Genomic DNA, 25,399 nt, shown 5'->3' with positions numbered 1-25,399 from the left:
AGTTCATCTCATCACCTTCAAGAAACCTTTTTGTTTTCTTACAGTATCTTATATACGGTTTTAAGAACACGACATGATAAGAGATCCATTGTTCGGTAAGAACAGTGGAAGTACCGTACAGGTACAGTACACTTTGATCATCAACTCATCTGAAAGTCTGACAAACACAGGAAAATATCCATTGTTAGATAAGAACAGTGGGTGGAGTGATTGATCGATTTATTTGTCGAAATGTTGAGGGTCGATGTCCCAAGCCGAAGACAGCTGCATTACGAGCTGTTCAGGAGGAGGACCCTCCCATTCCTCAGGAGGTTCCATTGTCGCACACGAATCTTGCAAGTTAAGCAAGATCTCTGTCTTCAACTCCATTGCTACTCCGAACACGTCTGGTCCTTCTTGTACAATCACTTCCAGGAGCTGCAAGAACGAGAAAAAATCGGTATCTGGTTAGCCAAGAACTGATTCTGTGGTTTCAATCCGAAGCATCTGATGTTGAAGGATATGTATGTACGTATGTACGTGTGTGTACCTGTTGGATCCAAGATAAGCAGATGTCGTAGAGGTTGTGATCCAAGAGAAACTGTGCAATGGCGTTCAGAGCCTCACAAGCGATCTCATTGGACAACTGATCGATAACAGGACCTGTTCTGTCCATCAGCTTGATGAGGAGGTGATGGTCACCTATGGAGAGAACTTCAGCATAAGCCGAATCCATATCACCCACACGGAGTGAGTGCATTGCGTTACTCCAAGAAGTCCATATCGGGTCTCGTTCCTGCAACCCGTTTTCGTCTTCTGCCATGGCCTCGGCTTCAGGAACAGCGGCCACACGAGCTGGTCGAAAGCAAGATCTCTGTCTTCAACTCCATTGCTACTCCGAACACGTCTGGTCCTTCTTGTACAATCACTTCCAGGAGCTGCAAGAACGAGAAAAAATCGGTATCTGGTTAGCCAAGAACTGATTCTGTGGTTTCAATCCGAAGCATCTGATGTTGAAGGATATGTATGTACGTATGTACGTGTGTGTACCTGTTGGATCCAAGATAAGCAGATGTCGTAGAGGTTGTGATCCAAGAGAAACTGTGCAATGGCGTTCAGAGCCTCACAAGCGATCTCATTGGACAACTGATCGATAACAGGACCTGTTCTGTCCATCAGCTTGATGAGGAGGTGATGGTCACCTATGGAGAGAACTTCAGCATAAGCCGAATCCATATCACCCACACGGAGTGAGTGCATTGCGTTACTCCAAGAAGTCCATATCGGGTCTCGTTCCTGCAACCCGTTTTCGTCTTCTGCCATGGCCTCGGCTTCAGGAACAGCGGCCACACGAGCTGGTCGAGTGATCGTACCACCCCCCCCCCCAGCCACTCTGATTGCTTCGAGAGTGGCTTCATCTTTTGATGCTTGCCACACGCTTCTCGCTGAAGGCCCTTCCCCGAATCTGACAGACCCAGCTGCTTTATTCCAGCCTCTCCTCCCATTTCCGAAGTGATCATTCTCGTGTTCAGATCTAGGCGATCTTCTTGACCCGTTTCTAGAAGCAGCATAAGGAGGTATGCTCCAATCATCTGCCATGTCAGATGTCCATGTCCTTCCCCTCATAGTTCCATCAGGGTGGGAACCTCTGTCTCCTACTGGGGCTCGGCCGTTATACTTTGAGGTCGGATAATTAGGGAAGCCACCGTATTTTCCAAATCCAGTTGGGAGGTTTGCCCTCCTCCCTGATGATATCGAAAGATCCCTCGCCATGTCTTCAACAATCCTCTCTAAACCCCTTACTCTGTTCTCTAAAGTCACCATACTGCCATGAGATCCCCCAATGAATTCTTGGACCATGTTCATGAGATTAGCCTGTTGTCTCTCCAGCTGCAATAACTGCCTCTGGATGGCTGACCAATTTCCTCTATTATTTCCAAGGGATCCTTCAGATTGGCTGTCGATATCTGATACTGTAGTATGATTTGTGGATGTATCCTTTTGGTTCATACTATCCTTGGCAATGGCCTCACCAGCTGTGCCTGTCCGGGATTCCATCCCATCAAATCTTCTTTCTGCCTGTTTATTACTTGTCGTCTCAAAACTTGGGAACTTGGAATTTGGAAATCCATGGTCACCCACCTTAACATCTTTAAAATGATTTGAACTTCTCATATCAACATCATTATGTCCAGATTCCTCCGTAGTGTTCATGTTGGAAACATTTTTATTCCCACGAGGAACTACAACTTCCACAGGCAAATCACCAGATCCCCTTCGCTCGAGTCTTTGAAAAAATTCTGGGTTAAGCTCTTTGTCACTTAAGGCGGGTGCTTTCTTCTTCAACATCACTACTGCCTTTTCAGGAATACCTCCTTTGCCTTTACAACTAGAATCCAGATTGAGTATGGAACCATCAGGTGCCTCTTTCTTCATCAGATCGGCTAGGTTAGATCTTTCCTCCCCGATCTTTTCAGAGCCAAGCTGCTCAACAGATGAAGGGCTTTGCTCATCTACTGCACCATCTACACATTTTCCACCAATCTTTTTCCACAACTGCAATGCCTCAGTCATGCTGTCCCTGACAGGTTTTATCTATTCCAAAGATCATCATTAAACTGTCAAGAGTAAACATCATTCCAACTCTAAGTTGACTAATTTTACACTAATGCATGCCGTTATAACATCAAAATCGAAATGAACAATGAAGACAAAAGAACTCCAGGATCCTTGCTTACTCATTCCATTTTTATTGTGATAATTGAGAAAAGCACAAAAGCACCATAAAGTATCATGCTTTGTAATGAATTATGCAGTAATAGATACAATCTATATAATATACAATACCTTGTCAAAACGACATGCCTCGAGCGTGGTGAGAGTGGAATCAGCTTTATCTTTAACTAAACTGCTTGAATGTAATGCTAAGGCAATCAAGGCCTCTGCTGCAGCCTTTCGTGTCGCCCAATCTGTACTTCCGAGACATCCATGGATGCTTTCGAGCAACGAATCCAAGCTCTGAAGTGTAATTGCTCCGACCTGCACCAGAACGTTCGCACTTTACTTCTCTATTTCAAAAACAAACTTTTATCCACTGAATGCCCAAAACCCTTCTCAAGTCATTTGTCTCTTCTTGATTAATCAATTGAGACAGATAACCTCAAAACCCATCTACTCCTAAAACAGAGTTACCAAAACCTTTTTAGGGCTGAGCTTAAGATTTCATGTCAGTGCGACCAGTTCCAAAATCCAGACTTTTCACCCATTCAGTAAGACAAGCATAGTGTGAATCGACTCAAGGTGACAAGAAGAATCAGAATTATGCAAACCTGAGACAAACTCGCAACAAGAGGTAAAAGAGAAGACTTGGCCATGAAATTTGGATTGCCCAAGAGCTTGCAGATTCTAGGACAAAGCTTCTGGAAAGCAGCAACCTGAGGATCAGCAGCAGATTCCACCATCTTAGCCATACACAACGCCGCAGCAGATTGCACCGCTTTGTTCTGCTCTCCCATTGCTTCGAACAATGGCTTCACGAACAGCCCCACCACCGACGAGGCCGTGCCGACATTGTTCCCCTCTTCCTTGCCCTTCAGATAAATCCCAGAAAGCGCACCAATCGCGTCGCGACAAGCATCCCTGACTCCCGAATCGGAATCCTTCAACCGTTTCACAATCTGACCGATAATCTTCGTCAGGTGGGCCGCCGTCGAGTCGGTATGGAGGCTGCAGACGTAGGAGAGTAAGCGGAGACTCTCCTTCTTCACGGCAGGTTTCGGATCGGAGCAGGAATCGTAGAGGCAGTTCAGGAGCATCGGTAGGGTTTCCGGCGAGAGAGACTGTATGGTCTTCTCGAGATCTTCGACGGCGATCTGGTGAGTATCCCGGTCGGCGAGCTTGGAGAGAGAAGTGAGGATCTTCTGCTTCAGCTCCACCATTGCGAGATGGGAGGAGAGAGAAGCGGAGGCGGAAGAGGACGACCTCGCCGCCGCGCCCAGCGGTTTCGCCGACCGCCCCGATCTCGCCCCCGTCGCCGGTGTGCTCATTCCGGCGAATCTCGACGCGAGAGATGCTGCTGAAGAAGAAGGTATACGAGATCTGACACGGGGAGAGTCACGGTTAAGGCTGAAGAAGAAGACGATGCATCAAAATCACTGAGAGTGTTTTATCACTTCACTATTTTAAATTTTAAATGCGATCAACCTACTAAAATTATTTCGATTTACTACAGACAAATACCAAAATTTCGAGATTTCAATAGGATTATATATCGCATTTCTTAATTAAAATAAAAAAATTCCAAAAAACCCAACTTCCCCATTTTCACAAAATAAAACTTAAATTTTATTTTTTTATCAAATTGAATATCAATTTCATTTTTTAAGAAAAAATAAAATTTAAACTTTACAATCATTATCATTTTTCAATTTAAATATTGACTTACCGATATTCTATGTAATAAATCAATATTTTGATTATATATAATATATCATTAGTTACGATGTCACAATATCATTATGCTGCATCAATTATAGGTTTTAAAATGACAATTGTTATAAAATTGAGATTTATTTATAAATCAAAAATTATTTTTTTAGTAAAAAATAAAATGTGAATTTTATTTTGTAAAAATTGACAAATTCAAATATTTTTTTTTCAATTTTTTCATTAAAATTTAAGTATAGTGATAAGGGTGATTTTGATTCAAAATTCTTACATAGATTTTAAAAAAGTGAATATAATAATCCTAAAACTGCTAATTCAGAAACGGAGTTATTTTCAAAATTGATTATATATGTTAGGGAAAAAACCTACAAAATCTCGAACTTTCAAAAGAAATATACAAATAAATCTTCAATTTATAAAACTATCATTTAAACTCCAAACTTGCAGTATATAAATGAATAAAACTTCGAACTTGCAAATTGTTGCTCTAATAACCCGTTTACCGGTTTGCCCATAATTTCAGGTGATCGGAAATCCATGTTGGCCTGAAAAATTGATGTCAGTATATCCGCATAACCAGTTTTAAATGATTTTTTGTCACATCAGTATTTTGTGGGTCAAAATTTAATTCGGTTTGAGAGTAAATAAATCCGATTTTGGAGCAAAAATCATTTAAAATTGGTTACGTGGATACTATGACATAGTTCTTCGGGCCAACGTGTATTTCCGATCACCCGAAATTGTGGTCAAATAGGTCAATGGGTTATTAGAGAAACAATTTGCAAGTTCGATGTTTTATTCAGTTACTAACTGCAAGTTTGGAGTTTAAATGACAGTTTTACAAGTTGAAGGTTTATTTGTATATTTTTTTTAAGTTCGAGGTTTTTTTAAAGGTTTTTCCTAGATGTTATTGATCAATCTATTTTATCCCAATCCATTTAGATTATATGATTTAATCGGTAGGTTAACCCAAACCAAATTAAAAAATATATAAATTAGTTTAATCCATTAAACCTAATTAAATCATTAGTTTTATATTTCATATTATCTAGAATTTAATTTCTATTAAAATTTGATTTGGATTCGTTTCTATTCCAATCGATTCTCTTTGCTCATTTCGCTTCGTACCGATTCAAGATCAATTTATTTTGATTTAGATCAATTCAAATTCGTTTCTTTCCGATTCGCTTTCAATTCGAACTGATTCATTCCGATTCAAATTCAATTTATGTTGACTGAAATTCAATTCGAATCAATTTGGTAGATTCAGATCGAATCGATCGTTTTGACTCGTTTTGAAACGAATTTGATTCAGATCAATTTGTTTCGATTTGAATCAAAATCCATTTGATTCGTTTCGATCCGAATTCGATATTTATTATAAATTTTTCCATTTCTAAAAGAAATTTTTGATTTTTTGGTTATTTTTTTTAGTTTGTGTTAATTTTTTTATTTTCATTATTTTTTGGATATTTAAAATATTTAGTATTTATTTATTAAAATTGAAAAGTTTGAGATTGTTTTATTTTCCTTAATAATAACTAATGGCAAAATTAGAATTGATGGAGGGCCGAGGAAAATGCGCTTCAAATTAGGATGGGTTTATTGGGATTCGGGTCAGAATTTTAACAGTTCGGTTCGGGAATAGTTTATTCAGTATTCTAAAAATCGTATCAAATTAGTACTATATATTATTCGGTTCGGTTTGTTTTCGATTCCGATACGGTTCGGTTTCAGTTTTTGTTAAAAAAATTAGATTTTTTTTTAAAAAAAATTATATTTTTCAGAAATTTTATAAGATTCGGTTCGATTATGAGAAATTCGATTCTATAAAAATTATACTGAACGGTACAATTCGAAAAAAAAAATACCGAAAATTTTTGTTCGGTGCAAACGTCCACCCCTACTTCAAATGGGTGCACATAGCATTTTTTAAAAAGTATTTTTGATATATTTCCTTCAAATTAGATATAAATTGAACTGTGAAGAGATTTATTGTATAATGTCTTATTATTTCTATTGATAAACGATAACAAAAAAAGTATCTTAACAAGAGTGGCATTGTAGTTATAAAAAAAAAAAAGAGTGCCATTGTAAGACAGCGGGAGAATAAAGTAGCTTACAATGCTTCGGCAAAGCCCGATTGCTAGCAAGGCCCAACAGCTGAGGCTTCGCAACTCCGGTTTGGTTTCTTAATGATGTGATACGATTGGTTGGCGTGTTAGAAATTTTCCGGTTTATACCGGTTTAGATTGGTTCGGTTTGATTTATTTATGTTACTTGCTATTTACTACCTACAATATTACTTCTTACGCAATTCGAAAATTGGATATAGCAAAAGGTGATTTTATTATTTATTTTTGAATTTGAAAGGTTAAAATAAAATTCGAAGAGAAGTTTTTTTTTTATATATAATTCAAAAGGATGTAATTAGATATAATCTCTCTTTTAAAAAAAATGCGATCTATACTGAAAATATAAAGTGATTTGTAGTCGAGAGATATGACAGGTTCTTACGTACTCCTCGACAAATAATTCAATCGAATTTACTTAAAATAATGATATTATAAATTTTAATGTATTCGGTGATTAATAATAATAATCCTAACTATTTTGTTATTTTTTTTTTCAATTACAAATCACTGTATAATTTTTTCTTGGGGAAACTGGTAGGGGTGGCCAATTCGGATTTCGGTTCGGGTTCGGTTCGGTTATATTCGGGTTCGGTTATTTCGGTTATAGAAAAACTATAACCATTCGGTTTTTATATAAATTCCGGTTCGGTTCGGTTTGGTTATTTTTCGGTTCGGGTTCGGTTCGGTTTTGGTAAAAAGTTCAATTTTTCAAAGAAATTATCGGTTATTCTATTGGTTTTTCGGTTATTTTTTATTCGGTTCGGTTCGGTTTCGGTTTCGGTTTTTCGGGTTTAAAAAAATCATAACCGTTCGGTTTGGATACGGTTATGTCTTATTCGATTCGGTTCGACTCGATTATTCGGTTAATAACCGAAATGGTCACCCCTATATACTGGTGTCCTATGTGTACATAGCTTGAGTTATTTGTACTTCCGAAGGCTCTATTACACCATACACGACTATACTATTTTATTAATTTTGAAAATACTATAAATTAAATGCATTATCTTAAAGACAAAATAAATAAATAAATATTAGCATTATCCGTTCATCAATGAAACAGAGACCAACTCCAACGGTCACATTACACTTGACTTTCGTCGCCTCAATTAATATATTATACATAATTTATAACTATAGCATATAGTTTCGTTTATTTCTGAAGCGTTGATTGTATATGGACATACGAAATTAAAAAAATGTAAATTGTATACATAAATTTTAATTATATATAGATGTTAAATCAACAAAAGTTTGTATTTTTATATCAAATAATAATATTTTTAATAAACTTATAATTATAATGCGGACGGACCTCTATATCTCCAAGTCTATGCGTGACGAGATTCCTGTACAGTACACGTATCCAAAAGGTCGGAGGACCATACAGGACCAATCTAAACAAGAGACCACTTATTATAATGAAGCGGTCCACACATTTGCATTATTGTTTTGAACAAATTAAAAAATATTTTTTTTCTTAGAGAATAGTTACCGATTATTATAACTGCTCCAAAACGTTCCAAAATATATAATTTTCAACACTTTCAACATTTGAACCCTACGTAAAATAAAACAAACATGTTACAGTTTAGAAATGTTTATTATATAGTTGATTGATCAAACCTTTTTTAGAATATATTTTTGTTAATACTTTTCTGATTATTGGAATACTAACACTGTTTTTGAATTGAAAGAATAGTTTAATTATACCTCATGGAATGTTTACATCAAATAAAGATTTAACACTACAAATGTGAAATAACTAACTTCATTGTGTTCTAAATAAAAATATGTAAATAGAAATATAATCTATATATGTAAACAAGTTTATGCAAGTAAAGAAATAACAACACCTATTGACAAAAATGAAACCCTCACTCAAATCCTAAATTTCTTTTCTTGAAATCCATTTTAAAAAACGAATTTTGCGTCGGTCCAAATATCTATTTACTATTCGACAACATTTTTGTTAATTTCAACAAAAAATTTTTTTTTTTGTTAATTATCCAATTTGGATAGTTCAATATTCCGTCGAGTTTGAATCTCAAATTGGGAAGAGGAACGTATATTATAATCCGCTTGAGTTTGAATCTCAAGTTGAGAAGAAGAACGTATATTCTAATTACATGTCTTGTTTTCGATCCCATGATTAGTTTGGATCTCGGTACATGATATCCGGTTAAAAGTATATTTTTATTAATTTACTCATGTACGTGTAATGAAGGGGAGCCTTGTTGCACCGGTTAAAGTGTTGTCGTTGTGACCTAGAGGTCACGGGTTCGAGTCTGGAAGTAGCCTCTTGCAGAATATTCTGCAAGGTAAGGTTTGCCTACAATACACCTTTGTGGTGGGACCTTTACCCGGATCCCCGATCAATAGGGATGTTTTGTGTACCGGGTTGCCCATTTTCTTTACTGTGTAATCATCTCGATGAAAACGAAATGTTTCGAGTTCGGATTGTGTATTACAGTATATTGTATATAAAGTGTATATGTGAGTAAAACCTGCGTTAGAAGAAGAAGGTTTGTATTCAAACAGAGTATTTATACTCAGAGTAGTACATCGATCAATTCAGAATGCATAATTCACCATTTTCTTCTCTCTCTACATTCTCTCTCTACAACATAATTCTCTCTTTCATTGATACGACTGATATTGTGGCAGCGGGACGTGCCACGACATCGTTATGGCGGTCACCCTTCACGCGATTAATATCGAGTCCATTAAAAAAAAAGAGCTACCTTTTAATGATTACACAATAAAATTGTAGAAAACTATGGGCGTACGTAATTGCATAAAATAATACGAAAACGATTTAAACCCACCGAATTTAATTTGTGTTTTTATTGTACTCTACTCCCCAACCATAAAACCTTTATTTTAATAATAAGAGCAATTGGTAAATTACGACAAATATGTCACATCATTAGAAATCTATTTTTTTTATTTGCAAACTATATTTTTTTATAATTTTTTAACAAAAATATTCTTATTTTATTATATAATTTCAATATTATCATTTACCGTCCCGAAAAATATGCAGTATGAAAAGTAGATTTTTTTGGAAACTGTGTTATCCGGGAGAACTATTTTTTCATCCGGGACAAGTGTTTTCATTCGGGAGAGTATGTTTTTTTGTCCAGGAGAGTTGTATTTTGTTCGGAAGAGTCTATTTTTTGTTCGAGAGAACTGTTTTTTATCCGGGAGAACTATTTTTCCTCCGGAAGAGTCTATTTTTTGTCCGGAAGAATTGTTTTTCATCCGGATAGTTTTTTTCGTCTGAGAGAGTCTATTTTTTGTCTGGGTGAACTTTTTAAAGGAAATCAGATTTGATAGTGTTTGAGAATAAAGAACAAAGAGAGAGAGAATTGAGAATATAAGATTAGAAAGGATAAAAAGTGTGCAAGGAGATCATGTCTCCTGTATTCTCTTTTCTTATTCAATAGGAATATACACGCTTTAAATAGCTACAATAGATGAAAATATAAAAGGAAATGAGACAAAAACATATCTAAGGAATAAGGAAAGTGGTAAACGTTAGAATATGTAAGGCAAGTGTATATGTTTATGATTAGATTGATGCATAATTGATTCTTAGTTTATTCTTGAATATCCCAACGTCCAAGTCTTTCCTTAGATGCCAACAATGCCCCTACATCACTCCATGGGCTAAACCAATTTTGTTTGAGCCTTCTTCATCATTTCGCTTAGCATGATCTTCATTTATTGCTCGTCTTTTGTTTTTTGGTTCAACACTTTTTTTGTCCGGATGAAAAATAATTTTTCCGGATAAAAAATAATTCTCCCGGATGAAAACAAGTTCTTGCGGATGAAAAACAATTGTTCCGGATTAAAAACAGTTCTCCTGTATAACATAGTTTGCAAAAAAATCTGCTTTTCATATTGCACATTTTTCGGAGCATGAAATGACAATATTGAAAATAGCAATAAAGTAAAGATATTTTTATCAAAAATTTATATAAAGGTATAGTTTGCAAAGAAGGAAAAAAATGTATAGATTTCCAATGACATGACATATTTGACACACGTGGGCAAATTTTTTCTTAATAATATACCTTTATATATTCGTTAATTTAAATTATTATGCTATATCTGTATGAATATTTTTTATAAAAAAGAAGATAAAACACCTCAAACTTGTTTGGAAAAAAAAATCTAAAACTTAGTTTTGGTGACAACATTCTTGTTATGTGAAGATTTCGATATGTATTTTGTTAGAGACTGAAAATGATATAAGAGAGGAAAAAGAATATTTTTGTTATTGCAAATTCTACAGGAATACACATATATATACTACTCCTAAGAACATTCTAGTACATTATAATAATGATACATAATAAAACTTAGTCTAACATAAAATAAATAGTTTGTAAAATCTAGAAACAATTACCAAGCCTTGAACACACATTTCTAAATAACCAAAAACTAGGAACAAATGAATGCTCCAATAATATCCTCTAACATGCCCCCGCAAGATCGGGCACGAGAGAGAGACCGATCTTGGTACGAAGCAGTTCAAACCGAGTCTTCGGTAGAGCTTTGGTCAGAGCGTCGGCGAGTTGATCATCCGAAGATACATGAACGACGCGAGATTTCTCAGCTTGGACGAGACCACGAATAAAATGGTAGTCAATGGCGACGTGTTTCCACTACAAAAAAATCTTAATATAACGACGGAATTTGCGACGGAATTTTTCCGTCGCAAAGAAATTACGACAGAATTCGACGAATTTGCGACGGAATGCGAAAATTTTTATTCCATCGCAATTAGTCGCAAAATCCGTCGCAAATTTGCGACGGAATACGACGGAAACGTTGTCGTCGCAGAACCAAACATTATTTGTGACAGAAATTTTAAAATTACGGATTTGCGACAGATTTGCGACAGAAATTTCTGTCGCAAATATTAATTTTATTTATTTTTAAATTTATGTTATTTATTTTTGGAATTTGCGACAGATTTGCGACAGAAATTTCTGTCGCAAATCATAATTTTATTTTATTTTTTTTGATGAAAAATTTTAAATTTTCGCGGTTTATTTTTTGTTTTGCGACGGATTTGCGACAGAAATTTCAGTCGCAAATCTAAATTTTATTTTTTTCAGCTATTTTCGATGAAAAATTTTAAATTTTCGCGGTTTATTTTTCGTTTTGCGATGGGTTGCGACTGCAATATCCGTCGCAACACTTAATAAAAGATGCGACTTCGTCTTTCTCCTCCAGACTTCGAAAGTTTTTAAAAAAAATCTCAATCTTCTCCAACAAATTGTTTTTCTTCAAAATTCGCCAAGGTATGTGTATATATATCGTGTATATGAATTTGTATATGTATGTGTTGTGTATATATATATGTGAATGTGAATATGTTATGTGTATGTGTGTATGTATATGTGTATGCGAATGTGTATGTGTTTATGTATGTATATGTGTATGTGTGTGTTTATGTATGTGTGTTGTGTATGTATGTGAATGTGAATATGAATGTGTATGCATATATATAAATGTTTAGGGAAAATAGCAAAAAAATACACCAATTTGGTTAAAACTGACACATAAATACATCAATTTGTAAACTTGCCGATTAATACAAGTTGAAATCCGATTTATGTCTTGAACAAGGAGAACATATCACAATTCTTTCCGACAAGCAAAAGGTATACTTTCTTCTCACAAACACTTCTTAACACACAGTTTTATACTTACTAATTATTTACCGTGTTTCAGAGTTTGATAAATGCTATTGAAAACGAGCTACCTCTTGCTGAACATCGTATGTGTGCTCGTCACGTTTATGCCAATTGGAAAAAAGTGTTCAAGGACCTTGACTTGAAGCTTCTATTTTGGAAAGTTGCAACAAGTTATCATAGTGTTACATATGCATCAGCGATGGATGAGTTGAAAGCTAAAAACCCTATGGCACATGAAGCATTGGTGAGACAACGTCCAGAACAATGGGCACAGGCATTCTTCAAAGAAGAGTCACAATGTGGAGATGTGCATAATAACTTGTCTGAAAGTTTCAACAGGACCATAAAAGTAGCACGGTTAAGGCCTTTGATTGATATGTTAGAAGACATACGAAGGCAGACAATGCAACGTATAGCAAAAAGGTGTGCCGAATCAAGTAAATGGAATCAAGAATTCAGTCCAAGGGCGGTAGTTGCATTAGAAAGTGCTCGTGAAAGGACAAAGTATTGTACTGTAATTCCAGGGCGACGAGGTATGTATGAAGTAATGGAATTCGATATTACGTACGGTGTTGACCTTACTGGAAAGAGGTGTGCTTGTCGAAGATGGAATTTGACCGGGATGCCGTGCCAACATGCTCTCTCAGTCATCAACGAGAAAGAAGAAAATATTTCCAGGTATCTTTCTTTCAATATTTACCCACACTTGTCTATATTTAGAATTTGGTAAAAGTGTTGACCTTACTTTATAAATGCTCACTTTGTTTTCAGATTTGTCTCTGGATATTATTTGACCAGCAAATGGGTAGCAACATACTCTGATAATTTGATACCCGTAAATGGGCAAACTATGTGGCACAAAACAGGGAAGCCTCCCCTTGAAGTACCAGTGGACAGAAAGCAGCGTGGTCGACCAAAGAAATTTCACCGCCGGAAAGACCCTCATGAATCTCCAACGAGGCCTGGAAAGATGACGAGACATGGGCGGGTGTTTACATGTAGTCGGTGTAAACAGATCGGACACAATGCGAAGGGCTGTAAAAATGAGCCATTACATATGCCACGACAAACGAGACGACGTGGTCGACCGTAGAAACATCCTCAAACACAATCGTCTGAGCAATCTCAACAGCAACCACAAATGGCTTCAAGTTCCACTTCAGTTCAAGGTAAATTTATATTCTGTCATTTCTAACATGTCCATTTCTTGACATATCAATGATTGTAGGTACTACCATCACAACACAATCCAGCCAGACTTCTCAAGCGACTTGTATTCGCCGGCGACGTCGACATTTGACTCTTGAAATGAGTCGGCCCACTCAATTTGCCACTGGACCTGCCAACTTCATATCTTCGCATACCGGTCGTCCTTTCCAAGCTCCGAGGCAGGTCCAAGGACCCTCGACATCTCGCAGCCAACCGGATGCATGACGTATTGGACATCTTTTGACTATTTTGGTTAAATCATTTTTCTGTTTGTAATGTACCTGACATCAGATCCTTTTGTAATGTACCTAAACATCATCTTTTGTCTGTTTTATGGTCAAATCAGATTCTTTTTGCATGTTTTCGACAAATGATCGCTGTAAACTGTATGTGTTTTTTGTGCAATGTATATTTTTCAGCAGCAACAATTCTTTCACCATTATTTGTCCAAACATATCAAACCATTATTTGTCCAAACATATCAAAAGATTTTCTCATACAAAATGGTCTTATCAAATATTCCATACATACGCAATTGTTTTCTCCCCTTGACACAATTATCTCATTCACTCAAAATACATTTGTCTTCTCCCAAACATTACCCCACTGCTACAAAATACATCAAACTAGTAATAAACCATAATAATACATGATTGCCAAAATTATAACTACGAGAATTACAAACAAATTGTGTTTGAAACCTTTTAACTCTTCTACCTCAAACTTTAGTTTCTGCATCTTAGCTTTAAGCTTCCGTAACTCCTCTCCATAATCTTCTTTGTCTCTCATCTGTTCCATAGTAGCTTTGTCTTTTTTCCTCATTTCAACGTTGAGTTTTTTTGCTCCTCCCGACAATCTTCAATCTCCTCAACCAACGCCTCATCCACCCATTTGAACAAATGCGGACAATTAGCCTAATACACAACATATACACTATCAATTTAACTCATTAAAAAATCAAAACGAAAATTGTCAAACACAACGTTGAACTACTTAACCTCCCGAGAAGAACATCGAAAGAAAACCCTGTGACAACCCAGAGTACCGTAGGAGGGCGGGGAGTGATCGCCGGTGCAGAGGCACGGACAAGGGGCGGCTCCTGACGAGCTTCTGGGTAGGGGGTACAGGGATGAATCGAACACACCGGAATGAGAGAGATCCGAGGGCTGTATAGGTATGGGACTATGCAGTCTAAGATAACATAAAAGAATTAGTTGGGCTACTCATAGCAACAAGGTGCACCTACCTTTTTGGTTGACTATCCCGAGAGAACTCCAAAGTTAAGCGTGCTTACTCTGGAGCAATCTCAGGATGGGTGACCTACTAGGAAGTGTCTCGGTATGCGTGCGAGTGAGGACAAAACACGCTGAAAGGTCCCGGGTTGCTATGTGAGGGCAGTTTCGACAATTCATAGCGGCCTCGGGTCGTTACAAATGGTATCAGAGCCGGTACTCTCCCAGTACGGTGTGGTTCGAGGACGAACCAGGCGGAAGCTGGTGGGCCTGTGACAACCCAGAGTACCGTAGGAGGGCGGGGAGTGATCGCCGGTGCAGAGGCACGGACAAGGGGCGGCTCCTGACGAGCTTCTGGGTATGGGGTACAGGGATGAATCGAACACACCGGAATGAGAGAGATCCGAGGGCTGTATAGGTATGAGACTATGCAGTCTAAGATAACATAAAAGAATTAGTTGGGCTACTCATAGCAACAAGGTGCACCTACCTTTTTGGTTGACTATCCCGAGAGAACTCCAAAGTTAAGCGTGCTGGCTCTGGAGCAATCTCAGGATGGGTGACCTACTGGGAAGTGTCTCGGTATGCGTGCGAGTGAGGACAAAACACGCTGAAAGGTCCCGGGTTGCTATGTGAGGACAGTTTCGACAATTCATAGTGGCCTCGGGTCGTTACAAACCCTCTCTGGGTTAATGTCAGTTCTGGATGTATATATTGTAACAGAGCTTCCACAATCACACATCTTCGGTACACCTCTACATCGATATGTTTCCCCTCTTCTCCCAACTGATCTTGAACTTGAATTTGATTGTGACAAACTCATATCTGTAACATTCGTCAACAACTTAGACCTTAAAAACTAGAAAATTAGTCATTACCTATTAACCCAACTGAAACAACCTTCAATTACATGAATAAATTCAACGAACAGCCCAACAAAACAAACCATCTGTGAAAACCCTAACTTTCTGTATTTTAGGGTTTTTTCTTCAAATCCTGAGCACAATTATTCAAATACAAAAACAAAACCAAATCAAAGATCTTACTTACCTCTTCACTTGAATATCGAAGCAAAAGATCCAAGAAAAGAAAATCAAAGCGTATGTCTCTCTCCCCCTCTCTCTCCCCCCTCTCTCTCTCTTTTCGAACGATGCTGGAGACAGGAAATAAAACACACCTCCTTTTAAGTGGCATTTGGTTAATACTCGGTTTGGTTGTTATTTAAATCGGGTCTTATTTTTCGGTCATCATTTACTGCATTTCTGATACCATTTACTGCATTTCTGACGTGGAGTTTACGTGTCAAAATTCATATATCCACGTAATCGTTTTCTGACGGAAAAATTTAAACCCATAACGGCGTCAGCGTCTTTGTTGGAAATTGTCAAAAAACTGCAATGTGATGTATTAATCGGCAAGTTTATAATCGTTTTCTGACGGAAAAATTTAAACCCATAACGGCGTCAGCGTCTTTGTTGGAAATTGTCAAAAAACTGCAATGTGATGTATTAATCGGCAAGTTTATAAATTGATGTATTTATGTGTCAGTTTTAACCAAATTGGTGTATTTTTTTGCTATTTTCCCTAAATGTTTATGTGTGTTTATGTGATGTGTATGTGAATATATATATATATATATATGTATGTGTATGTATATATGTGAATATGTATGAATGTGTGTTTATGTATGTGTGTAATGTATATGTATATGTGTATATATATGTATGTGTATGTAGATTTATATGTGTATATATATGTATGAATGTGTGTTTATGTATGTGTGTATATGTAAATGTATGTATATGAATATATGTGTATATATATAAATTTATGTGTATATGTATAATTATGTGCATGTGTAATATATATGTATGTGTATGTAAATTTATGTGTGTATATATGTGTATGAATGTGTGTTTATGTATGTGTATATGTGTATGTATATATATGTCTATATGTAAATGTATGTGTATGTGTATATATATATAAATTTATGTGTATATGTGTAATATATGCGTATATGTGTATATGAATATACATATATATGTGTATATGTATAATATATTTTTATATATTTTTTTTAAATTAAACAAAATATTTGCGACGGATTTTTCTGTTGCAAATCCGTAGTAAACGTAGATTTTTTTGTTTTTTTTTTAAATATTAAAAAAGATATTTGCCAGAAAAATCTGTCGCAATTCTGTCGCAAAACTCGGATTTTGTCCGTCGCAACTTTGCGACAGATTAACGACCAGCAAACTTTTGCGACAACAATATACGGACAGAAATAATTCTGTCGCAATCTGTCGCAAATTTGTAATTGCGACAGATATTCTTTTGTATTTGCGACAGATTTTCCTGTCGCAAATTTTGATGTTTCTTGTAGTGTTCATTCTTGAATGAAAAACCGGATTGGCCGAAAGGTAAGTAGCACCCACATTATCACAGTAGATAACAGGGCAAGTTGGCGAAGGAAATCCAAGTTCAGATAGTAACGAGGCAATCCATTGGACTTCAGAGGCAGTGGTCGAGACAGACTTGTACTCAGCTTCCGTGGAGGATTTCGCTACAGAACGCTGCTTTTTGGAGGACCAAGAAACAAGATGACGACCCAAGTAAACAATGTTGGCACCGGTGGATCCAAAATCATCACGATCTCCGCCCCAATCGGTATCAGAGAAGGCATGAAGAGTTGTGGAATTCGAACATGAGAAGAAGAGACCCATGTTCCGAGTGCCACCAACATACCGAAGTATCCGTTTAACTGCCTGCCAATGTTCCGAGGTAGGAGAGTGCATATACTGAGAGAGTTTATTAACGGCATATGCGATATCCGGACGTGTGAATAGAAGATATTGCAAGCTGCCGAGGATTTGCCGATATGCAGACGGATCAGCTAAAGGAGTGAGAGCCAGATTTGTTGGAGAGGACAGTGGTTGAAGCTAAGGGCGTCGGAACGGGTTTCGCAGCATCCATATTATGACGGGATAAAACATCTGATGTGTAGCGGCGTTGCGTAAGATGGAGACCATGGGTTGTGCGAGTGACCTCGACACCAAGAAAGTACGAGAGATCACCGAGGTCTTTGAGGGAAAACCGAGCTGCAAGATGAGCAATAAAGGACTGGACAGCCACCGCATCATTCCCGGTAACAATGATATCGTCGACATAGACGAGAAGATATATGATGGTGCTGCCTTGACGGAGAATGAACAACGATGAGTCTGAGAGAGAGCTAATGAAACCCGAATGAAGCAAGAATTGACGGAGTTCGTGAAACCAGGCCCGAGGAGCCTGTTTGAGCCCATATAATGCCTTGTGAAGTTTACAGACAAACGAGGGACGATCACGATCAATAAACCCAGCCGGCTGTACCATGAACACATCATCTGTTGGGTTTCCTGGGATCTCATGAGCGAATCTAATTCCTAAGAGATCGATTCTAGGGTTTGCGCAGCGGATATAAAACAAAATTTTTAATGAAACCCTAGAACCATGCTACTATTGAATCATAGAAACGTTAGAACGCTTACCTCAATCGATCCGGGGCCTGTATCAATTGATCTGTTCGTCCGATCACTCTAGGCAGGAAGAATACCTCGCCCTCTACACGTATCCACACGTCGGGATGGATTCCAACACCTTGGAACTTGTCTGCTAGGACTAGAGATCTCGATCTCTCTTGTGTGCAAGGTTTTTGGAGGCTTAGGGTTTTATTTTTCTTCTTTTTTTTTTCTTCTTCACTTTTTTTTCTTTTTTTAAAACCCTAGAAGACATTCTCCTTATATAGACTTTCCAAAAATCCTAATTTGACAAGGAATAGATTACTAGGAATCCTAATCTAATTAGGTTTCCTAAACCTATTAGAATTCTAATCTCATTAGGATTCCTATACATAATAGGATTCCTAATCCCATTAGGATTCCTATTCCAATTAGGAATCTCAATCCAATTAGGATTCCTAATCGGGATAATTTAGCATACGTACTTGTCCATCCCTATTGTGTGTGATCCTGTAGGCTCATCCGGAATAGCAGTAAAACGCAGAATCTCCATTCCGGTAATACAAGTCATAGGCGGTCTCTAGCAAGACACTATGACTACCTATCTCGAATAGAGTTTGTTTGTGATCATACGAAAGCCAGTGATGATTCCGACTGATGATCCTTTTGTATCGCGATATGATATGTCGAACATAAGGCATGGACAAGCCACCTTATCTGATTCGACTGCTTTCTCGTTCACTGAGTTCGACTGTCTGAAATAGACGACGTTCGTCTATAGTGCGGCCACACATTTCTACAGTCTTGCTCACACGAGGGGCCCAGTGATATCTCTCTCTTTTATGAGAGGTACAAATCCCGTCTTGACTATCTACAATCCAGCACATGATTTGTTTCGTACCTGATACACGCCTTTATAGTCCTCCTGTTACACATGACGTTTGACGTATTCAAAGCACGCAACTCCTCATGTTGGATTCTGTAGATATCTTAGGTCTTAGGATCCAATCATGGAACCGTCATATGAGATTCTAGTCATGACGCTAGTCCATGTGACAATCTCATGCGGGTCAGTCCAGTATTCCTTTCTGCAACGAATACCTATGATTGTGATCGTATCCAATACCTATGATCATCTATGTGATCATCAATCACACATCATACTAGTCTTATTATGTCGTTATTCCCATAATGACACAAGACTAGGGAGTTTAGTATCATTCATAATGATACATGGATTTCATAACAGATCTAGCATGCAGGAACATGTAATGAACAAAATAGTCTCATAAAAAAACATATAGAAAGTATCAATACATCAAATGTATCTGAACAAAGCTCATAATCAGTACATCATAGAGCACTAAACCAACAATCTCCCACTTGCTCTAATCATGAACTGCTAAACATCTAATATCCATATCCCTAACATGACCCTCATGCTTCGACGAAGGGAGAGGCTTCGTCAATGGATCGGCAATGTTGTCATCTGTCGACACTCTGCAAATGTGCACGTCTCCTCTGTCTATGATCTCCCTGATAAGGTGAAATCGTCTGAGTATGTGTTTGGATCGTTGATGGGATCTGGGTTCTTTCGCTTGTGCGATCGCTCCATTGTTGTCACAATACAGAGCAATGGGGCTATCAGCACTCGGAATGACACCCAAGTCACCAACAAACTTTCTGATCCAAACAGCTTCCTTTGCTGCGTCCGACGCTGCAATATACTCAGCTTCTGTAGTAGAATCTGCAACGGTCGCCTGCTTGGAACTTTTCCAGCTAACAGCGCCTCTGTTCAAACAGGAAACATAGCCAGACTGCGATCTGTAGTCATCCGGGTCTGACTGAAAACTAGCATCGGTGTAACCTCTTACAGCGAGCTCGTCTTCCGACCCACCGTATACCAAGAACACATCCTTAGTCCTTCTCAAGTACTTCAGGATGTTCTTGACGGCGATCCAGTGCGACTCACCTGGATCTGACTGGTATCTACTCGTAATGCTCAACGCGTAGGATACATCCGGTCGAGTACAAAGCATGGCATACATGATGGATCCAATTGTCGAAGCATATGGAATCCGGTCCATGCGTTCTCGCTCATCAGGTGTCATAGGACACTGACTCTTGCAGAGAATTGTGCCACTGCTCATCGGTAAGGTTCCTTTCTTGGAATCTTGCATCTTGAACCGTTTCAAGACCTTATCGATGTAAGTACTCTGACACAATCCTAGAAGACGCCTTGATCTATCTCTATAGATCTTTATTCCTAGAATATAGGCTGCTTCTCCTAGGTCCTTCATAGAAAACTGCGTTCCTAGCCAAGACTTAACGTCTTGCAAGGTAGGAACGTCATTCCCTATTAGGAGAATGTCATCCACGTACAGCACTAGAAATACAACTGTGCTCCCACTGTCCTTCTTGTAAACACATGGCTCGTCTTCGTTCTGTGAGAAACCAAACTTTTTGATTGTCTCATCAAAGCGAAGGTTCCAGCTCCTTGAAGCCTGCTTCAGTCCATAAATGGACCTCTGAAGCTTGCACACCATTCTCGGGTTCTTCGGATCTACAAAACCTTCGGGTTTTGTCATGTACACATCCTCGGTCAAGTTTCCGTTAAGGAACGCGGTCTTGACATCCATTTGCCATATCTCATAGTCGTAATATGCGGCTATGGCAAGTAGGATCCTGATGGACTTCAGCATAACTACGGGCGAAAAGGTCTCATCATAGTCAATACCATGAATTTGACGGAATCCTTTCGCCACAAGTCGTGCCTTATACGTGTGCACGTTGCCATCCATGTCGGTCTTCTTCTTGAAGATCCACTTGCATCCGATGGGTTATATCCCTTCAGATGCATCAACCAGAGTCCATACTTGGTTGTCTGATATGGATTGCATCTCAGACTTCATAGCCTCGCGCCATTTTTCGGAGTCCGAATTCGCCATTGCCTCTGGGTATGTGGTGGGCTCGTCATGTTCTAATAACATGAGTTCCTCATTCCCAGTCACGAGAAATCCATATCTCGTTGGCTCTTGGCGAATACAGCCGTTGGCTCTTGGCGAATCCTGCCTGATCTCCGAGATTCACTCGTCAAAGGTTGAGTCACAGCGGGCAGTGAAACAGGTTGAACTTCTTCAACTTGTCTCAAAATGAAACCTTTTACACCCCTTTAACAACAACAAAATCTGAAACCCTAGACTTTAATGATTTTTAAATCCTCTCAATCAGACCTTCAAAACGACCATCATTGCAAGGGTTTTCATCTGAAAGTTCAGATGATACCTGGATATTATAAGCTCTAACGGATTGAACTCTTCGTTCCCTCCTTCCTTGTGTTCTTCTCGACAGTGAATCGGTCCAACAGAGAGAGAGAGAGAGAGAGGGGAAAGAATCGTTCCCGATTTGGTGGGTTGAAATTTTGAAACCCTGACATTAAATTCTCATATGAACCGTTATTTTATTAAACCGGTCTGATCCGGTTTATGTTAACCCGTCAATTCCTTTTGTAATTTTTCATTCTGACGGCATCCTACGTGTTATCATACGTGGAAATAATCGAGCTCCACGTCACGCGTTCCGTTATTGACTTTAACGTCGTTTACGGTCGATCGGATATTTGGCAAAAATTCAAAAGCTCGGTATTAAATGTGTTAAGACCTACAAGTTCATGTTTTATTTGGAAGTCGAAAAAGATCAGTATTTATCTGTCAACTATCTCCAAGTTCAGTAAACGTTTTGGGATTTTCTCTATTTTTTAAAGAAAAGTTGAGGCTTTTTGGGAAGACACCAACAAATAAAAAATGAAGATGTGTCATTTATAATATGCGGTTGGAAAACAAACATCTTTATTATCATCATCCTCGTATATTGAAGAAAAAATGACATTTTCCTACATGTATTTTATCCAATGTGACATTTTCATACATAAATTTTTAATTTGACAATAGATTACACTATATTTTTAAAAATATCAAATGTCTACACATCGTTGGGAACGACGTCAAGAGGAGGACCAGAGCTTCGCTCTCTATCATCGACGGGATGTTTTTGTTGTTCATGCCCACACACAGTGTCGTCTTCATCGTCTTTGGTGTTCACTTCCTCCAGCTCTAGTTTCTCGTCTTCGTCGTCAGCCTTCTTCATAAGCCTCCATAAGTACCACCATCACCATCACCATTCTGTGTCAGCATTCTGGAGTCTCCATTGGCCAATCTTCACGGTCAAGCTTCGCGTCGTATCTCGAACAGTTTGAATAAGCATCGATCGGCAATGATGAATTCTCTAGTGAAAAATCGACAGCGTTGATACGTCCATCATCGCACCAACTGATGAGACGAATGGCATTTTAGCTCGTCTGAGTCGGTTCTCGGTCATATCGTTGAAAATCATTGGATCGATTTATAGATACGATCAATCATATTTGTTTTTCTTTTTGAAACGGTCGCAACGAAAATATTTCTGGTGTGGAAATGCACTAAGGAGCACGCCACCGACAAAGATGACTGGTTTTGAAGCGAATGGAGTCTTGGATCTGTCCAAACGAGTCAAGACCGGCGAGATATAAGGTGGTGGAGTCGAGTCAACCGAGATCGAGTTTGGTGAACAACTAAATCGTGAAGTAGTTTTGTTGGGTGAAAATGAGAAACACAAATGTGACGTGGATCTTTGACAAATATCATGTTTTACTTTTTCTTGAAACTTCTACCATTTCTCGAAAATGTTAATTCTTCCATTTGTTTGGGCTTCTTTCCAAACCTTAACGATCTCCCTCTGAAACCTTAACAATACGAGAGGGAATCGGTTGGTGAGGAGATCTCATCCATTCCTTTATTCCTCGGTCTCGTCTTCAGCATCTACAACCATGCATTTTTCGAGCCATATCTATCCTGAACTTGCGATTGCATTGCATGAATATCGGTTTCATATCCGTGTTTTCTGATTTTGGAATCCTTGAGAGAGTTTCTATATGAATCTAAGTGGTTTTTTACGAGTTAAAACACACGAATCGAACCATGTCTTGGCAGGTTACTGTATCTTTCTTGAGATACATTTAACAGATATATTTACGATACGTTTTATCAGAATATGAAATTATCTTATTCGAATGTGATTCGATAAAGAGACAAAATACTAGAGCTGTGACAGATGACTAGGGACGCATGGACGTTCATGCGAGGAAACGCCGCGGTTGGCAAACACCACATTTACAAAGAGACCAACACATAATACAGACAAAAACCAAAGTACTCTAATGTCTTCTTACACGTTCTCGACATGCAAACTCCCTCCTCCTCCATAAATACCCACCAAAAGCACTAAACAAAAGCATCAAACACAAGCAAACACGACAAAACGCACTTCATCACCACAAAAGATGGCGAAGCTCATAGTCCTCTTGGCAACTTTTGCCCTCTTCCTCGTCCTGTCTAACGCCTCCATCTACCGCACGGTGGTTGAGTTCGACGAAGACGACGTGAACCAGAGGGGCCCACAAGGACGCTGCCAGAGGGAGTTCCAGCAGCAACAGCAGCTCAGGGCTTGCCAACAATGGATCCGCCGACGTGCCCAACGCGGCGGTGGCTCGGCCGATGATGACATCGAGCTCGTGACTGAAGACGACGACGTGAACCAGAGGACGCCAGCCCTCCGACAGTGCTGCAACGAGCTGCGTCAAGTTGACCGCATGTGCGTGTGCCCAGTGATAAGGCACGCGGCTCAACAGGTGAGGTACCAGGGACAGCACCAGCCACAGCAGGTGAGACAGATGTTCCAAGCTGCTAGGAACTTGCCCAACATCTGCAACATCCCTGTCGGACAATGCCAGTTCCAGGCTACCCCTTACTAAACCTGAAACCGGCACGTACGTGCATGCATGCATGTTTCAAGGGTTTTGAATTCGGCGTGGAGTTGAGTCGTCACACCTAATCGTGTGAGTGGGTGCATGTATGCTGAGGTTAGAAGCAAAATAATGTAACTTGCACTCATCCTTAATAAAACGTTTTAACGTCTTCTCTACTTTCTAATCCCATTACGAATTAATTATGCATTCAGTATAACAAAATTTATTTTCGAAAGTGGACATATATACGACTTGATGTTTGCTCCACATATATTGTTCAAGTGAACAATTAATATAGTTAAGTTCGTTTGACAATTATATTTCATAGATAATCATAATTTATATATATGAATATCTAATATAGTTTATAAGAAATTATAGTTTATTATTTTAATATTTTTTTATTATAAAATGATTAATTTTCTGTTTTTGCATCTTTACTGATTTTAATGGTGATATGCGTGATACAAAGCAGAAGCCGTTATATGATTATTAATCTGTAATCAAGTAATTAATAAGAGAGAATCTCCTCCTAGTATTTGTTGGAGCAATCTTTTGGCTACTTGTGTCTTTGGAGTTAAAAAAACGGAAAATGTGAATCTTCTTTTATCTTCATTAATCTGACGTGGCAAGACGTTTTTTTTTTAATATCTTTGGACTACTTTTGTTTCTATTTATTATAAAAAGAAATAAATCAAATTAAGACAAATCGTGCCAACAAAATCATATGAGAATCTTTAGAACATTTCAAAGAGAGTACGTACAAGAGAGACACTGAAAATTGAAAGGGCAACACGCCAAGCACGTCGGGCACATGCAATGAGAGAGTGCCAAACCACGAATGATGCAGGTTGTAATAAAACTATATATCGAATTATAAAAATAAAAAAGAATAGTATATAAAGAGATGCAAAAGCAAATCAAGAAATCAAGAAAAGAAAGAGAATGAGAATGGGAACGCCAACAATGGCTCTCATGGCATACGCGTTGGTGTTTAGCGCGGTGGCAGTGGCTGTGGCCTCTTATGAACCGTACGTCTACGCTTCTCCACCGCCACCAACAACAACATACTCGTCTCCATCTCACAAAAACCAATCTCCTTACTACTACAAATCACCACCGTCTCCTCTAAAATACAGAAGAGACGGTCCTAAATACAAGCCTCATCCTAAACAATACGTTTACAAATCTCCACCACCTCCTCCTTATTACTCACCTTCTCCAAAACCCGAGTACAAATCTCCACCACCTCTATACATCTATAACTCTCCCCCGCCTCCGCCCTACTATTCTCCATCTCCAAAACCTGAGTACAAGTCTCCACCACCACCGTATGTTTACA

General features: G+C 38.3%; 3 protein-coding genes across 5 annotated transcripts in view; 2 read left to right on the top strand and 1 right to left on the bottom strand.

The window, feature by feature from the left end:
* Positions 1-16: 16 nt before the first annotated feature.
* LOC104817657 (microtubule-associated protein TORTIFOLIA1) lies at positions 17-4,155 on the bottom strand. Of its 3 annotated transcripts, none has more exons than XM_010546910.1 (5): positions 3,309-4,154; positions 2,827-3,018; positions 1,030-2,574; positions 852-917; positions 17-351 (listed from the first exon to the last, which is right to left on the bottom strand). In XM_010546910.1, the coding sequence occupies exons 1-5, from the start codon at positions 4,023-4,025 to the stop codon at positions 220-222; spliced, it is 2,652 nt and encodes an 883-aa protein (XP_010545212.1). In that variant the 5' UTR covers positions 4,026-4,154; the 3' UTR covers positions 17-219. The 3 variants fall into 3 exon arrangements, with proteins under 3 accessions (XP_010545212.1, XP_019058570.1, XP_010545213.1); XM_019203025.1 differs by lacking the exon at positions 852-917 and adding an exon at positions 530-837 and having other exon boundaries at positions 17-417; positions 1,338-2,574; positions 3,309-4,152; XM_010546911.2 differs by lacking the exon at positions 852-917 and having other exon boundaries at positions 17-417; positions 3,309-4,155.
* A 19,376-nt stretch (positions 4,156-23,531) lies between these two features.
* On the top strand, positions 23,532-24,233 carry LOC104817656 (2S seed storage protein 5-like). Its single transcript, XM_010546907.1, has one exon. The coding sequence runs from the start codon at positions 23,593-23,595 to the stop codon at positions 24,061-24,063; it is 471 nt and encodes a 156-aa protein (XP_010545209.1). The 5' UTR covers positions 23,532-23,592; the 3' UTR covers positions 24,064-24,233.
* A 790-nt stretch (positions 24,234-25,023) lies between these two features.
* The window catches only part of LOC104818101 (extensin-2-like), a 3,560-nt gene continuing 3,184 nt past the window's right edge, over positions 25,024-25,399 (top strand). The window contains exon 1 of the mRNA XM_019202997.1: positions 25,024-25,392. Within this exon, the coding sequence (XP_019058542.1) occupies positions 25,024-25,392 (369 nt within the window). The remainder of the gene's footprint in view (positions 25,393-25,399) is intronic.

This window comes from Tarenaya hassleriana, unplaced genomic scaffold (genome assembly GCF_000463585.1).
Source record: "Tarenaya hassleriana unplaced genomic scaffold, ASM46358v1 Cleome28, whole genome shotgun sequence".
In the NCBI taxonomy this organism is placed as follows: domain Eukaryota; kingdom Viridiplantae; phylum Streptophyta; class Magnoliopsida; order Brassicales; family Cleomaceae; genus Tarenaya; species Tarenaya hassleriana.
Note: the sequence above shows the minus strand (reverse complement) of the source record. Positions and strands in the feature narration are given on the sequence as shown.